Source organism: Leucopleurus acutus (genome assembly GCF_964270905.1).
Source record: "Leucopleurus acutus genome assembly, chromosome: 3".
NCBI lineage: Eukaryota > Metazoa > Chordata > Mammalia > Artiodactyla > Delphinidae > Leucopleurus > Leucopleurus acutus.
In genome coordinates, this window is record NC_139145.1 from 48,701,979 (window position 1) to 48,718,805 (window position 16,827).

At 45.0% G+C, this 16,827-nt stretch overlaps 1 protein-coding gene across 1 annotated transcript in view; it reads left to right on the top strand.

Annotated features, from left to right (window-relative positions):
- Positions 1 to 16,827, top strand: part of FAT2 (FAT atypical cadherin 2) — a gene marked incomplete at both ends in the record, with an annotated part of 66,863 nt that overhangs the window by 9,369 nt on the left and 40,667 nt on the right. The window contains 7 exons of the mRNA XM_082837488.1: positions 2,062 to 2,120; positions 3,476 to 3,787; positions 4,748 to 4,958; positions 6,864 to 7,003; positions 7,647 to 7,928; positions 8,998 to 9,208; positions 12,514 to 16,572. Of these exons, the coding sequence (XP_082693614.1) occupies positions 2,062 to 2,120; positions 3,476 to 3,787; positions 4,748 to 4,958; positions 6,864 to 7,003; positions 7,647 to 7,928; positions 8,998 to 9,208; positions 12,514 to 16,572 (5,274 nt within the window). The remainder of the gene's footprint in view (positions 1 to 2,061; positions 2,121 to 3,475; positions 3,788 to 4,747; positions 4,959 to 6,863; positions 7,004 to 7,646; positions 7,929 to 8,997; positions 9,209 to 12,513; positions 16,573 to 16,827) is intronic.

Here is a 16,827-nt window from a genome sequence, read left to right on the forward strand (position 1 = left end):
GGTCACCCAGATGCTAGGCCTTCCCCATGAGGCCCCTCAGCTTGGGGATAAGCTGGGTGGGGCAACCTGAAACAATATCCACTCTGTCCTAGAGGAATGCATCTTCCTCTCTAGCTGTGGGGCTTTCCAGGAGCCTGCTCGGATTCCTCCCGTGCCTGCCTTCATTGAGGGAAGAAAAGGCGGGAGGACGAGGAGGCAGGAACATGGCGCAGACAGAGGTCACTCCTCACACCACACTCCCATTTCCAGCACTGGAGGCCTCATCCCCAACACCGGATCCCCGTTTCTCTCACGGAGCCCCATCCCCACACTTCATTCCATTACTCCATCATTTAATTGCCTAAACAAGATCAAGAAACTTACTGAAAGTTTTTAGAACACCCACTGACCCTCTACCAATAGCTCTGCTTTCATTGAAAAGAGACCTCCCTACCCAGCTAGGACCTCTCAGTCTATGGGCGTGGATGCCCCTCTGGGCCCCCGAAAACCTTGAGCTTGACTTTCCTGATGCTTGCAGAGAACTGGCACCTTCTCGCCTTTATGGCCTCAATTTATAGCCACAGTGTCTAGAAAATGAAAACCAGAATTACAGATCACTAAGTTCACCTTCCTGAATTTACAGAGGAGCACTCCCCTGGCTCATCTGTGCCAGCCCGGCATGGGAAGAGCCGGTCCTAGGTCTCAGATGAATAAGAGAATTACAACAAAGGAGTAAAAAGCCACCCCTCTGTGATTTCTCGTGAACTGAAGGCAGTGACTGTGATCCCTGTTATAACTCCTGATGAGCTGCCTTTTTCACTCAACAATATACTGTGCTCAGGACCCTCCTCATGGTGAAAGCAGGAAGTAGGTGGGAACCTCCGCTCATGCCATCACCTCGGCTGTCCTCTCCCTTCCTCTCTTCCCCTTCTTTCTCTCCAGAGTTCCATTTCCCCCTCATGCTCTTGCTCTCCAAAGACGAGAAGAATTCTGATCTAGGCTTTGAATGTAACCCTTGAATTTATCCCAGTAAAATGGCCCTGGGCAGAAGACCTAAATAGAGATTTCTCCAAAGAAGATATACAGATTGCCAACAAACACATGAAAGGATGCTCAACATCACTAATCATTAGAGAAATGCAAATCAAAACTACAGTGAGGTATCACCTCAGAGCAGTCAGAATGGCCATCATCAAAAAATCCACAAACAATAAATGCTGGAGAAGTTGTGGAGAAAAGGGAACCCTCTTGCACTACTGGTGGGAATGTAAATTGATACAGCCACTATGGAGAACAGTATGGAGGTTCCTTACAAAACTGCAAATAGAACTACCATATGACCCAGCAATCCCACTACTGGGCATATACCCTGAGAAAACCATAATTCAAAAAGAATCATGTACCGCAATGTTCATTGCAGCTCTATTTACAACGGCCAGGACATGGAAGCAACCTAAGTGTCCATCGACAGATGGATGGATAAAGAAGATGTGGCACATATATACAATGGAATATTACTCAGCCATAAAAAGAAACGAAATTGAGTTACTTGTAGTGAGGTGGATGGACCCAGAGTCTGTCATACAGAGTGAAGTAAGTCAGAAAGAGAAAAATACCGTATGGTAACATATATATATATGGAATCTTAAAAAAAACAAAAAGTTCTGAAGAACGTAGTGGCAGGGCAGGAATAAAGTTGCAGACGTAGAGAATGGACTTGAGGACACGGGGAGGGGGAAGGGTAAGCTGGGACGAAGTGAGAGAGTGGCATGGACATATATACACTACCAAATGTAAAATAGGTAGCTAGTGGGAAGCAGCCACATAGCACAGGGAGATCAGCTCGGTGCTTTGTGACCACCTAGAGGGGTGGGATAGGGAGGGTGGGAGGGAGACGCAAGAGTGAGGAGATATGGGGATATATGTATACGTATAGCTGATTCACTTTGTTATAAAGCAGAAACTAACACACCATTGTAAAGCAATTATACTCCAATAAAGATGTTAAAAAAATAAATAAATAAAAATAAAATGGCCCTGGGAGCCTTTGCTCCAGTCTCCCTCCAACCATCTCTCCCCCAGGTCTCCTATCCACTGCCCAGCTGCTGGACCGAGAGAACAAGGAGGAACACATCCTGGAGGTGAGTGATGCTGCTGAACCCATTCGCTAGATTTGAAAACCTCCTGCAGGAGGCCAGGCTGGAGCCAAGCCAGGCCTTGGGGCCACATGCACGTTTCCAGGCAATGGCTGAGGAGGGTGCTGACTCAGAGAGGAGTTGCTACTTAAGCTGAGCCTTGCTGTGGTGGAGACTCTCAGCGTCTTCGCTGGCTCTCGAGCACTGTGAAGGGAAGGAATCTGAAACCATGTGAGGGCTGGACAGGAAGCACTGATGGATTAGCAATACCTGCAGTGAGTATAGGAAGACGGAGCAGTACACTCGGGCTATGCACTTGTCCGGTCTGCTTTCCAGTCCATCCCTATGCTCTAGAGAGAGTCACCCAGTGTCAAACACTAGGTCAGTAGGAGAGCCAGGATGAAAACCCAGACCTTTGTCCTCTAGCTCTGTGCTCTTTCTAGGACGTCTCTGAAATCACATAAGCATCCCTGGTGACCATTCCAATGAGAGGCGTCGGTCTTGACCCAGAGGGGATTAAATCAGAAGGAATCTAGTTATACCCCCTCCTGCACTATCCACAACTAATGAACAGGCATCTCTTCTAGTCTTAAAGACATCAGCTGGGAGGGACACATATTCCTCGGCAGGAATTTTGCCTTCTATGCTCCCAGGCTCTGGACGTTCCCTTTGTATGAAACAGGCATTACTAGTAACAGGAGCCAAACGGCCCTCTAGGGACTGAGGCATTCTCCACAGTTCAGCAGAGGCATTTATCTTTAAACAGCAAAATATATTAAGAACTCGGAATCATTTAAAGTGGAAATGTCCCTTCTCATACTGATGCATGGGATGATTTGCCCCTACCTGAAACAGCCCGATTCTGAAATTGTTTTGGTGCCTTTACTTTGCCTCTTGATATCATTTCATGCATTGGGAGGCATGTCTGACTCCAAAGGTACCGCCCATGCCTCCATTAACATCTCCTCAATTATTTTTTTCTAACCTCCAGTAGCTTAAGGAAAGCGAGAACAAAGCTTACCAGAATTACGAACCAATAAAAAGTAAATGGTCTCCGAGAAACGGCCATTGGCCTCCTGAGTAAAGAGTTCTAGCTTTTGTCTAGAGCCTCTGTGACTCTTCTTCCAGTTCCTTCTGGTTTCTTTCTCTGTTGTTGCTCGCTTTCCTGTGGGCGAGGTTACCAAAGAGCTGGGTTCCAAGAAGGTAAGGTTATGATAATAAAAATCACGAGCGTATACCAAACAACAGATGGACTGGTATTTCCGGGCTTTTGAAAGCAGGGGTAGTGGCAGAACTGTGGTGGGTGGCGATACATATTCACTGCCTTGCGTTTGTCAACTCACACTGGATTCTGTCCCCAGGTGACTGTGCTGGACAACGGGGAGCCCTCCCTAAGGTCCACCTCTAGGGTGGTGGTACGCATCTTGGATGTCAATGACAACCCCCCCGTCTTCTCCCACAAGCTCTTCAATGTCCGCCTTCCAGAGAGGCTCAGCCCACTGACCCCTGGGGCTGTGTACAGGCTGGTGGCTTCAGACCCGGATGTGGGTCTCAATGGCAGGGTCACCTACAGTATCGAGGAGAGTGACGAGAGGGGCTTCAGCATCGACCCGGTCACAGGCATGGTGTCGTCCAGCAGCATCTTCCCAGCTGGAGAGTACAACATCCTAACGGTGAGGGACAGATGGAGGCCGTGGAGGGGGAGTGGCATACCTGGTCAGGGATTTTCTTTGAGGATACAGGAGGAGGGAGACAGCCTTCAGGCTTGATGGAGGTAATACTCCCCTCCGTGGCTTTCTCCCAAAGAAACTGGGAATCCTGACTTCAGCCAAAAGATCAGAATTCTGGGCCTTTCTCTTTGAGGGCAATAAGGTCCTTGGCTGGAAAATCCACCCTATTTACAGATAAAGATTTTGGTGAGAAGAGCAGGGCTTTGAAATCAAGATAAGCCTGGATTCCAATCCTAGCACTGTCATTTTACAACTGTGTGGCCTTGGACAAGTCACTTAACCCTCGTGAGCCTTTGTTTCATCATCTGTAAGACGGGCATAAGAACATTTTCCTTGTAGAAAGCCAATATAGCAAGTGGCTAGGGTCTGGGCTCTCATGTCAGTAGCCTGAATCCAACCCCATCCTCACTGCTGGCCAGGCAGACATCCCAGGCGGGTGAATTCACTATGCTGAGCCCCGGTTTCCTCCTGCAAAAGGGAGGTGATAACAGTACCTCTCTGAGGGCTGTCAATAGGATTAAATTAGATATTGCACACAATGCTTTCAGAGCAGGGCCTGATAATAGGGAGTGCTCAGTAAATTCTAGTTTATTATGTTGATGGCTGTTGGGAAGGGTAAAGGGTCCATGCATGGAAAGTCCAGTTCAGGAAGTAGCACACAAAGCCTTCAGATAATAGTGGCTTTGATTCACTTTTTACTACCTATGAGTTTCTGGAGCACAGTTCTATGTTCTGTTCACCACTGTGCCAGCTCTCAGCTGTGTGTTGAATGGATGAACCAGTGGACGAAAGTCCAGCTCAGTCAGTCACAGGGTGCTCTGTCTCCTGGCCTGGCCACCAGGGTCTTCTTGTTTCTTAACCCCAACCCTACAGTCAAAGCCTCAACTTCTGGCCTCTTTTCAGGTCAAGGCAACAGACAGTGGGCAGCCACCGCTCTCGGCCAGTGTCCGGCTACACATTGAGTGGATCCCCCAGCCCCGGCCCTCCTCCATCCCACTGGCCTTTGATGAATCCCACTACAGCTTTACAGTCATGGAGACAGACCCCGTGAACCACATGGTGGGAGTCATCAGTGTCGAGGGCCGACCTGGTCTCTTCTGGTTCAGCATCTCAGGTGAGGGCCCAAGGGTCCCATCCTTGCAGACCAGCCCTAGTCCCTAGGACACAATCCTTCTGAGTCCTCTCAAGGTCACACTCCGTGGCAGCGGCTGTTTTGGCCATGAGTGGTGATTGCCTCTTCCCTGGTCCTTTGGGGCAGTGGGTAGTCAGACCACTGCTTCTGCCAAGCTTTCCTTCGCACCAGCTGTGATCTCAGGTGCAACCTCCACGGTCTCACTGGTAACCCCAGCCAGAGCCAGACAGGGCCTCAGTTATCCCAAGTTCCTGGGAGACCTAAGACAGTGGTCCAGAGAGGCCCAGAGGAGAAAGCACAAGTTTTATGTTTCCTCTTCTGCCTCAATGTGAACATCAGTGTAGAGCTGACTTCACTGACCATGAGCCCGAGGCCAGCTGTACCCTGGGGCCCTGCTTAACGTTCTGGTCCCAGGTTCCAGCCTCAAGATCAGGGAAAGGGTCTATTCTTTTTTTTTTTTTTTTTTTTTTTTTTTTTTTTTTGCGGTACGCGGGCCTCCCACTGCCGTGGCCTCTCCCGTCACGGAGCACAGGCTCCGGACACGCAGGCCCTGTGGCCACGGCCCACGGGCCCAGCCGCTCCGCGGCACGCGGGACCCTCCCGGACCTGGGCACGAACCCGTATCCCCTACATCTGCAGGCAGACTCTCAACCACTGCGCCACCAGGGAAGCCCAAGGGTCTATTCTTGTAGTAGGAGACACTTGGGTCCAAGCTCTCATGGCCTCCTCTGAAATTCCTTTCTGTTTCTAAATCAAGATTTTGTTAAAACATCTTGGGGTGGGGCGTGGTTCATAGACACACACACACACACACACACACACACACACACCCTGCATGCAAATTTAGGGGTTTTATAGATTCTCTGAAACACAGCCAGGGATTCCAAGTCAAGAATCTCTAATCTAAGAGCTTCAGTACCCCCTGAACCATGAAGTCCTATTACAGAGATTCCCAGCCTGCTTCAGAGGTTGGATACCAGCCTGTCTCAAGCTTTTTGACCTCCTAGATTTACTTCCAGTTCTGATTCACTGCTCTTTTTAAGTATTTGACATTTTTTCTTATAGAACATTTAGAAAACACAAGTGAGTACAGAGAAGAGAATAAAAATCACCTAAACTCCCACTAACCTGAAGATAATCCCCTGTTATCATTTTTATGTTTCCCTCTAGTCTTTTCCTTTATACACCCATACACTTAGGGTTATATGAAAATATTGTTATATAACCTTTTTTTTTTTTTTTTTGCGGTACACGGGCCTCTCAATTGTTGTGGCCTCTCCCGTTGCGGAGCACAGGCTCCGGACGCGCAGGCTCAGCGGCCACGGCTCACGGGCCCAGCCGCTCCGCGGCATGTGGGATCTTCCCAGACCAGGGCACGAACCCGTGTCCCCTGCATCGGCAGGCGGACTCTCAACCACTGTGCCACCAGGGAAGCCCTGTCATATAACCTTTTAAAATATATCATGAACATATTTCCATGCCACTAAACAAATTTCTACGAGCAGACATTTAAATAGCTGCATGCTAATTCTATATTTTGGATTCTCAGTTTATTAAAACAATTCCCTCTTGTTGAACAGAGTTACTTCCATTTTTTCCTGTGTCTAAGCTGCTTGAGACTATGCAAACTACCTGTAAGCCATGATGTAGAGCTCCATTACTCCTGCATGTTTCAATACTAGTAGCAGAATACATTCTGGGACTCTTCAGTCTTTATAAGTGTACCTTTTCCTGAATCATCACTTGGATCTTCAGAATAATTTGACAATAAGTTGAGAGGATAAACTACCACCTCCTCTAGATCTGCCAGCCACATCCCATAGTACTTGTGCTACTACTGCCTACATCACTGAGGTCGTGTGTGCTTTCCTCTTACCACCCGCCCAGGTGGGGACAAGGACATGGACTTTGACATTGAGAAGACCACAGGCAGCATTGTCATCGCCAAGCCTCTCGATACAAGGAGGAGGTCAAGCTACAACTTGACCGTGGAGGTGACCGATGGGTCCCACACCATTGACACCCAGGTGAGAGGCCTCACGGGGAACCCTGAGTTGAGAGGAGATGGGAGGCCTCCTTGGTTGGAAGGCAGCTGTGCTCACCACTATGCCACCATTGCACACTGGGGCCTCTTTGGTTGGGATGAGGATACTGAAGGCTCTCTGTGCATGTGGTGTACCTCAAGGAACACTGAATTTGTGCTCTGTGCTCTGTGCTCTAGTCTTGTCTGATCACTCTGTCTGTGATCTTGGGAGAATTCTTGTCCCCACTATGGATCTCTATATAATGAGGGGTTTTGTCTAAATGAGCAGGTTTTAATTAAAGGTAGAGCGCCACAGGGGCTACCACAGACATAAGGAATGATGGTAAGTGGGGCTCTGGATTTCTACTCTGCTTTCAGCCAGTCTTATTTGTTTCATATACTGCAATTGCACCCAAACAATTGCATCTGAAGAAAAGGCCCTTTAAGAAGAATTTCGTTTTTGAAAACCACGAAACTGCATACCATCTGAAAGCCCTGTGATTTTGAAATCCTATCATTCATTCAACAAATATTTATCGAGTGACCGCTGTGTGCCAGGCCCAGTTGTTATGGTGGAGAACCAGACAGACAAGGTTCCTGATCCCCTGGAGCTTACAGTCTATCTTCTCTTTCCTTCTCCTCCCTAGGTCTACATCTTCATGATTGCCAATGTTAACCACCATCGGCCCCAGTTTTTGAAGCCTCATTATGAGGTCAGAGTTCCCCAGGACACACTGCCTGGGGTTGAGCTCCTCCGAGTCCAGGCTACTGATCAAGACAAGGGCAAGGGCCTCATCTACACCATACATGGCAGCCAAGACCCGGGAAGTGCCAGCCTCTTCCAGCTGGACCCAAGTAGTGGTGTCCTGGTAACTGTGGGGAAACTGGACCTGGGCTCGGGGCCTTCCCAGCACACACTGACAGTTATGGTGAGTTAACTGAAGAACTGGGTAAGGATGTGCTTGCACGTGATGTGTGGGGTGGACATGCTTGGAGGCGTGCTGAAGGTTCCCTTTCTCCTGCTGAGCCAGCCGTACGAACGCTCATAATGACAATCCATGAGATGAGTTGTGACAGTTCACAGCCTGCCAGAGGCACCTTCCATAACGGATGCCTGGGAGTGAGGAAAGAGATGGGACAGCTGCCAAAGAACCCCCTGCAAACTTGGCTTTTTCTGGGCTCACTCCAAATATCCCCCAAGAATTCTCTCCTTGCCCCATGACTGCATGATCGCACAAACTCACATAGCGTCAGAGCTGGGAGGGACCCAGAGACCATCCCACCCAGAGCAAGCAGGTATACAGGGCACAAATGAAGGAAGACTTGACTCTTAGGGTCACGTGCCTGCAGTTTTATGATCCTGAGAGTGAGAGCTTCCTTAAATTTATGCCCTACATGCCTCATTTGCTTCACTCTAGTCCCAGCCCTGGTCCCACCCATTTCTCTTATCTTACACCTGAGGCCCATAGAGGAAGAGAGACTTGCTCACCATCATACAGTTCTTTACGATGGAACCCAAATCAGAGCCAAGCCTTCCAGACTCAAGGTTCTTATGTGTTAGTTTATCATCCTCTGGGCACTTATATATATATTAAAGGCTCTGAGAAGTCTTGCAGCAAAGAAAACTTCAACTTCATTTTAGTTCAGTGCTCCCTACATTTATTTGACCATAGAATTTTTTTTTTTCCTGAATAACGTGTTGACATCTTGAAGAACTAATATTCTCTGAGAACCAATTTGGAAAATACTGCTTCTCTGCTTATTTCTGCCTTTCTCCTGAAATGAAATTATCCCTGAAAATAGCTAAGCCTAATAATCACGAATTGATAAATTTATTTAAGAAGAAAAAAGAACGTAACTGAGAGCAAAATTTAAAGGAATACAGAGAGTTACAATTGTGTGCCTTTTTCACTGGCATTCTCTGTCATCGACCTTAATCTAACCGTCCCTCCTGCCATTCCACTTGCTGCTCATCCCATTGCACCCTTGGACCCACAGGTTCGCGACCAGGAGATGCCCATCAAGAGGAACTTTGTGTGGGTGTCCATTCACGTGGAGGATGGAAACCTCCACCCGCCTCGCTTCACCCAGCTCCACTATGAGATGAGTGTTTCTGACACCACAGCCCCCGGAACAGAGCTGCTCCAGATCCGAGCCATGGATGGTGACCGGGGAGCCAATGCTGAGGTCCACTACTCCCTCCTCAAAGGTGAGAGGCCTGAGTTCGGGACATGAAGGGAGGGACTTTGGCAGTAAGGGAAAGCACCAGAGGCATGGACTTGCAAGTTATTCAAGTGCCAAGCTCGCTAAGCTTTGGCAAATTATCATTCTAAAGCACTCCCTGGGACTATAGTGACCTAAGTTAATGCACTTTCAAAGGTGGAAAGAACAGTAACAAAGGATTACTCTAGTTATGGGAGAATTTACATAGAGAATACATATATATTCACCAACAACCACACACGTAAAGGATGCTTATGAAGTCCATGCAACATTTTAAAAGATAATATCTTTGTGTATGTACAATAAAAGGGACCTATAAATACTTGATAAGATATACGGCATAGTTTTAGGAGTATCTTCTTCTAAGGCCACATCATGATTTCATATCTATTATATTGTTTTTTATCTTAAAAATAGGAATATTACCTGCGCCAGAAACTCATTGTAAAGATTAGAAGAGAAAATGTATGTTAACACATGCTGTAAACTGTAAAATATTATACAAGTGCAAGGGGTTATTACTATCATTGATAAGTGTTAATTATAAGTAGTTAATAGGACAAAAATGATAATATCCACTACCCAACTAAAAATGATAATATCCAGTACCCAACTAATTAATCATAGTTAGATTAAGGTCGATGACAGAGAATGCCAGTGAAAAATACAGACAATTGTAACTCTCTGTATTCCTTTAAATTTTGCTCTCAGTTATGTAATATCTGATAATTCATAATTGATATTTAATAATTATTATCTTTAATATTCATTAATACTTCATAGAGCTAGCTGCTGCGGACAATCAAAGATGAGAGTGACTTGCTCTCTGCCCTAAAGGGGCATAATAATGTTCATTTATTGCTTGTCAGTATCTTACATACTTTAAGGATTCAGAACTTTTTACATTTTCTTTTTCTGAAGAAACGAAAGTTGTTATACCTTGTCATATGGCAGAAATCTATTCATCCCTGAGGAATAATAATACAAATTATAACCCATTAATTGCTTACTTTTTGTGACTTATGAAGTATAATCACATCTTTTATCTCACTGACAACCCCATTGATATTGGTATTAATTTTATTTTACAGATAGGGTTAGTTTTAAAATATTCTTCTGATTATAGAAATAACGCATTCTGATTCTTTAAAACCTGGAAAAACCAGGAATGTATGAAGAAGAAAATAACATTCAGCCATGGTTCTCATGACCTAGAGAAAATAATTTCATGTATTTCCCTGTTATTTTTTTCTATGCATCATTCTGCAGTGGTAAGATCAAAACGAATATACGATTTTGTTCCCTAATTTTTTCTCTCAGCAGTAAAATAAAATGTTATGATTATGTTAAATAGTTTACTTGGCTACTTTTAATGGAACTACTTTTAAATTGCTGTTTACTCATTAAAACCATGTTCTTTGACCGAACTTAGGATTTGTATCACAAAGGCAAATTGGGAAATCACCTCACTAGTCAGCTGGAAAAGGGCTTCCATGAGTGGCAGAATCAGATGGAAGGTTTTGTGGTAAAGCCTGGCTATTTACTTTGCCACTGGAATAATAAAATATCATAAAATATGATAAATGAAATAAGAATAGTAATAAGCGGTACTCCTCTGAGTGAAGGACCTGTACCCCTGAGCAAAATTACTCAGGTGTACGTCATGGTATTAAATAGGTAATGGTCTCATCACAAGAAAAAAATGTATTTGTAACTATGTCAAGTGACGAATGTTAACTAAATTTATTGTGGTAGTCATTTCACAATATATACTTATACGTATATCAAATTATGTTGTACACCTTTAATGCAATGTTATATGTCAATTATATTTCAATAAAACTGGAAAGAAGTACCAGTTATGCAAGCTGAATACGTTCTAGAGATCTCTGTATGACATTGTGCTTATAGTTAACAATACTGTACTATAATCTCTAAAAATTCAAGAGGGTAAAATCTCGTGATACCTGTTCTTACCACAGTATTAAACAAGGAAAGGAAAAAAAGGATAGTTGCAGTCCAAGTAAGGTCAGACTCTAAACACTGTGATAACTTTGAGAATTTTTTTTTAGGAAAATATGATTAGTTTTCAACATTATCTTTTGTGAACTATGTAATGTCACATAATCACAACTTTCCTCAAAACTTAAATTTGAAATGGTATTATGTATTTATCTAAATAAACATTAAATTTTAAAAGGATTACAAAAATGATAGGTAATCAGACATGGAGAAATTACTCCATTTTTGATTCTCATTTGGGCTTCCTCATAAGTCAAGGAAGACTCCTTTGGCTACTAGAATCGCTTCAGTTCTCTAATACTTGCTACTCTTCGCCAAAGAAAGCCTGTAGTTCTCAGGCCCAGACCCTTTTAGCAAGCAATAGATTTTATCCAGATTTTAAGAAAATATTTTCCATTGACTGGTGTTTGCCGTAACTTCTGATTTATGACAAGCAATAATGGTTTTCTTTTTAAAGTACCAATATAAAGCTGCCTGTTAAAAATATTTTAAATTAAAAAAATAAACCAATTTAAAGGAAAATATCCATTAAATAATGACATAAATCATATACTATGCTATTGTATAGGTAGTGGCTGAATATTAAAAAACATTGTAAAGGCGGTGTGAGAATGCCTGAAGTTTAGGAAATCCAGGTGTGGTGGAAAGGGCATTTGATCAGGAGCCTCAAGATCTGTGTGTGCTATCCAGCCCCTCCCCACTCAACCCGTTGCCACTCACTCCCAAGCCTGACAATGGACTTACCCACAATAGACTATACGAGGACTAGACGGGGTGGTTTTTCCAGTCCGTATCAGTTTTGACAATTTATGACTCCATATTTACAATTTTCATCTATCAAGTATATAATCAAAGCTATTACAAGTTACGTAAAGAATGGGTTAAAATTCTAAATAAAGTAACTGAAGTTTGTCCTGTAAAAGTCAACACTGAAATACAGAGTGGAATGTGCTTTTCCTACAAAGTATGTCTCCTTTCTTTGCTCCAAAAACCTACTACTGCTTTAGTTTATAGCTTAAGTTGCAGCCCGAACACTTAGTGATCATTGAAGCTTCCATTTATGGAGCACCTAATATGAGCACCACATAAGGAATTTCGTAAAGTATATATCTACCCTACACATTATATCATAATTAAATCCAGGGTGGTGCAGGATGTGGATTTTGCCCTGTCCAACTTTTGTGTGATTACCTTTTACTGATCTAGAAAGCCTAGTTGGTACCTCTTGAGGGTGTGGTAAACTTCAATTTCTCTTGTCTTTTGTTTCAGGGAACAGCGAAGGTTTCTTCAACATCAATGCCCTACTAGGCATCATAACTCTGGCACAGACACTTGATCAGGCAAATCATGCCCAGTATACTCTGACAGTGAAGGCAGAAGATCAAGGCTCCCCACAATGGCATGACCTGGCTACAGTGATCATTCATGTCTACCCCTCAGATAGCAGTGCCCCCATCTTTTCAAACTCCGAGTACTTTGTAGAGATCCCTGAATCAATCCCTGTTGGTTCCCCAATCCTCCTTATCTCAGCTACAAGCTCCTCAGAAGTTACCTATGAGTTAAGAGAGGGAAACAAGAATGGTGTATTTTCCATGAACTCATATTCTGGACTCATTTCTACCCAGAAGAACTTGGACCATGAGAAAATTTCATCTTACCAGCTGAAAATCCGAGGCAGCAATATGGCGGGTGCATTTACTGATGTCATGGTTCTTGTTTATATCATTGACGAAAATGACAATGCTCCCATGTTCTCAAAGTTGACTTTTGTGGGCCAAATTAGTGAAGCAGCTGCACTGAACAGCATGATAGTGGATGAAAACAACAACCCCCTTGTGATCCGTGCCTCTGACAGTGACAAAGAAGCTAATTCCTTGTTGGTCTATAAAATTTTGGAGCCAGAAGCTCTGAAGTTTTTAAAAATCGATCCCAGCATGGGAACCCTAACCACTGTATCAGAGATGGATTACGAGAGCATGCCCTCTTTCCAATTCAACATCTACGTCCATGACCAAGGAAGCCCTGTCTTATTTGCACCCACGGCTGCCCAGGTCACAATCAATGTCAGAAATATAAATGACTGTCCCCCCAGGTTCTCAGACCAGATATATGAAGTAGAAGTACTGAAGCCCATCCACCGGGGTATGGAGCTCCTCATGGTACAGGCCAGTGACAATGACTCAGAAGTCAATTATAGCATCAAAACTGGCAATGCTGATGAAGCTGTTGCCATCCATCCCGTTACTGGTCGCATATCTGTGTTGAATCCTGCTTTGCTGGGACTCTCTCGGGAGCTCATCATCAAGGCTTCTGATGGCCTGTATCAAGATACTGCATTAGTAAAAATTTCTTTGACACAAGCCCTTAACACAAGCTTACAGTTTGACCAGGATGTCTACAGGGCAACAGTGAAGGAGAATTTGCTGGACAGAAAGGCACTGGTGATTCTTGGTGCCCAGGGCAATTCTTTGAATGACACCCTATCTTACTTTCTCTTGAACGGCACAGATATGTTTCATATGGTCAAATCAGTAGGCGTGTTGCAGACAAGAGGTGTGGCATTTGACAGAGAACAGCAGGACACTCATGAAGTGGCGGTGGAATTGAGGGACAGTCGGACACCTCAGCGGGTGGCTCAGGCTCTGGTCCAAGTCTCTGTTGAGGATGTCAATGACAATAGCCCTGAATTTAAACATCTGCCCTACCACACAATCATCCAAGATGGCACAGAGCCAGGGGACGTCCTCTTTCAGGTATCTGCCACTGACCAGGACTTGGGGGTGAATGGTGCTGTCACATATGCATTTGCAGAAGATTACAGATATTTTCGAATCGACCCCTATCTTGGGGACATATCATTAAAGAAACCCTTTGATTATCAAGCTCTAAATAAGTATCACCTCAAAGTCATTGCTCGAGATGGAGGAACCCCATCCCTCCAGACTGAGGAAGAGGTACTTGTCATTGTGAGAAATAAATCCAACCCACTGTTTCAGAGTCCTTACTACAAAGTCAGAGTGCCTGAAAATATCACACTCTACACCCCAATTCTCCACACCCAGGCCCGGAGTCCAGAGGGACTCCGGCTCATCTACAACATTGTGGAGGAAGAGCCCTTGATGCTGTTCACCACTGACTTTAAGACTGGTGTCCTAACAGTGACAGGCCCTTTGGACTATGAGTCTAAGACCAAACATGTGTTCACAGTCAGAGCCACAGACACGGCTCTGGGGTCATTTTCTGAAGCCACGGTAGAAGTCCTGGTGGAGGACGTCAATGATAATCCTCCCACTTTCTCTCAATTGGTCTACACCACTTCAATCTCAGAAGGTTTGCCTGCTCAGACTCCTGTGATCCAACTGTTGGCTTCTGACCAGGATTCAGGGCAGAACTGTGATGTGTCTTACCAGATTGTAGAGGATGGCTCGGATGTTTCCAAATTCTTCCAGATCAATGGGAGCACAGGGGAGATGTCCACAGTTCAAGAGCTGGATTATGAAGCCCAACAACACTTTAATGTGAAGGTCAGGGCCATGGATAGAGGAGACCCCCCACTAACTGGCGAAACCCTTGTGGTTGTCAATGTGTCTGACATCAATGACAACCCCCCAGAGTTCAGGCAACCTCAGTATGAAGCCAATGTCAGTGAGCTAGCAACCTGTGGACACCTGGTTCTCAAAGTCCAAGCTCTTGACCCCGACAGCAGAGATGCCTCCCGCCTGGAGTATCTGATTCTTTCTGGCAACCAGGACAGGCACTTCTCCATTAACAGTTCATCGGGCATAATTTCTATGTTCAACCTTTGCAAAAAGCACTTGTATTCTTCTTACAATCTGCGGGTAGGTGCTTCTGATGGGGTCTTCCGAGCAACTGTGCCTGTGTATATCAATACTACAAATGCCAACAAGTACAGCCCAGAGTTCCAGCAGCATGTTTATGAGGCAGAATTAGCTGAGAATGCAAAGGTGGGAACCAAGGTGATTGAGTTGTTAGCCATAGACAAAGATAGTGGTCCCTATGGCACTGTAGATTACACCATCATCAATAAACTAGCAGGTGAGAAGTTCTCCATAAACCCCAGTGGCCAGATCACCACTCTGCAGAAATTGGATCGGGAAAATTCCACAGAAAGAGTCATTGCTATTAAGGTCATGGCTCAGGATGGAGGAGGACGAGTGGCCTTCTGCACTGTGAAGATCATTCTCACGGATGAAAATGACAACCCCCCACGGTTCAAAGCATCTGAGTACACTGTATCCATTCAATCCAACATCAGTAGAGACTCCCCAGTCATCCAGGTGCTGGCCTATGATGCAGACGAAGGTCAGAATGCAGATGTCACCTACTCAGTGGACTCAGTGGAGGACTTGGAAGAAGAGGTCATTGAAGTCAACCCAACCACTGGTGTTGTCAAGGTGAAAGAGAGCCTGGTGGGATTGGAAAATCGGGCCTTTGACTTAAAAATCAAAGCCCAAGATGGGGGCCCTCCTCACTGGAACTCTCTCATGCTGTTACGACTTCAGGTGGTTCCTAATGAAGTATCCTTGCCCAAATTTTCTGAACCTCTATATACTTTTTCTGCATCGGAGGACCTTCCAGAAGGGTCTGAAATTGGTTCTGTTAAAGCAGTGGCAGCCCAAGATCCAGTCATCTATAGTCTAGTGCAGGGCACCACACCAGAGAGCAACAAGGATGGCATCTTTTCCTTGGACCAAGACACAGGGGTTCTAAAGGTGAGGAAGGCCATGGATTATGAGTCCACCAAATGGTACCAGATTGATTTGATGGCACATTGCCCCCATAATGACACTTACTTGGGTTCCTTGGTCTCTGTCAACATCCAAGTGAAGGATGTCAATGACAACAGGCCTGTATTTGAGGCTGATCCATATAAGGCTGTTCTCACTGAGAATATGCCAGTGGGGACCTCAGTCATTCAAGTGACTGCCAACGATCAGGACACTGGGAATGATGGCCAGGTGAGCTATAGGCTGCCAGTGGACCCTGGCAGCAATATCCATGAGCTCTTCGCCATTGACAGTGAAACTGGCTGGATCACCACACTCCAGGAACTGGACTGTGAGACCAGCCAGATCTACCACTTTTATGTGGTGGCCTATGACCATGGCCGGACCATCCAGCTATCTTCTCAGGTCCTGGTCGAAGTCTCCATTACAGATGAGAATGACAATCCCCCCCGATTTGCTTCTGAAGACTACAGAGGATCTGTGGTTGAGAACAGTGAACCTGGTGAACCTGTGGCCACTCTTAAAACTTTGGATGCTGATATCTCTGAGCAGAACAGACAGGTCACCTGCTATATCACAGGTAAGTATACCTATCTTGGAACAGAGTCACTGGGGTGTGTTGAAAAAAGTCCGATAAGAGGTTCCCTAAGACATGGCTCTGCCACTCATTAGCAATGTGACCTTGGGTAAATCACTTAACGTCCCAAGACCTCAACTGCTCCATCTGTAGTCTTGGCATGCCTGTTCTCAATCAACTCACAGGGATGCTTGTAAGATCTAACTTGAAAAAGCTTTGAGAGCTTTTTGCAAAGTGCATTGTAAAGAGGATTTCTTA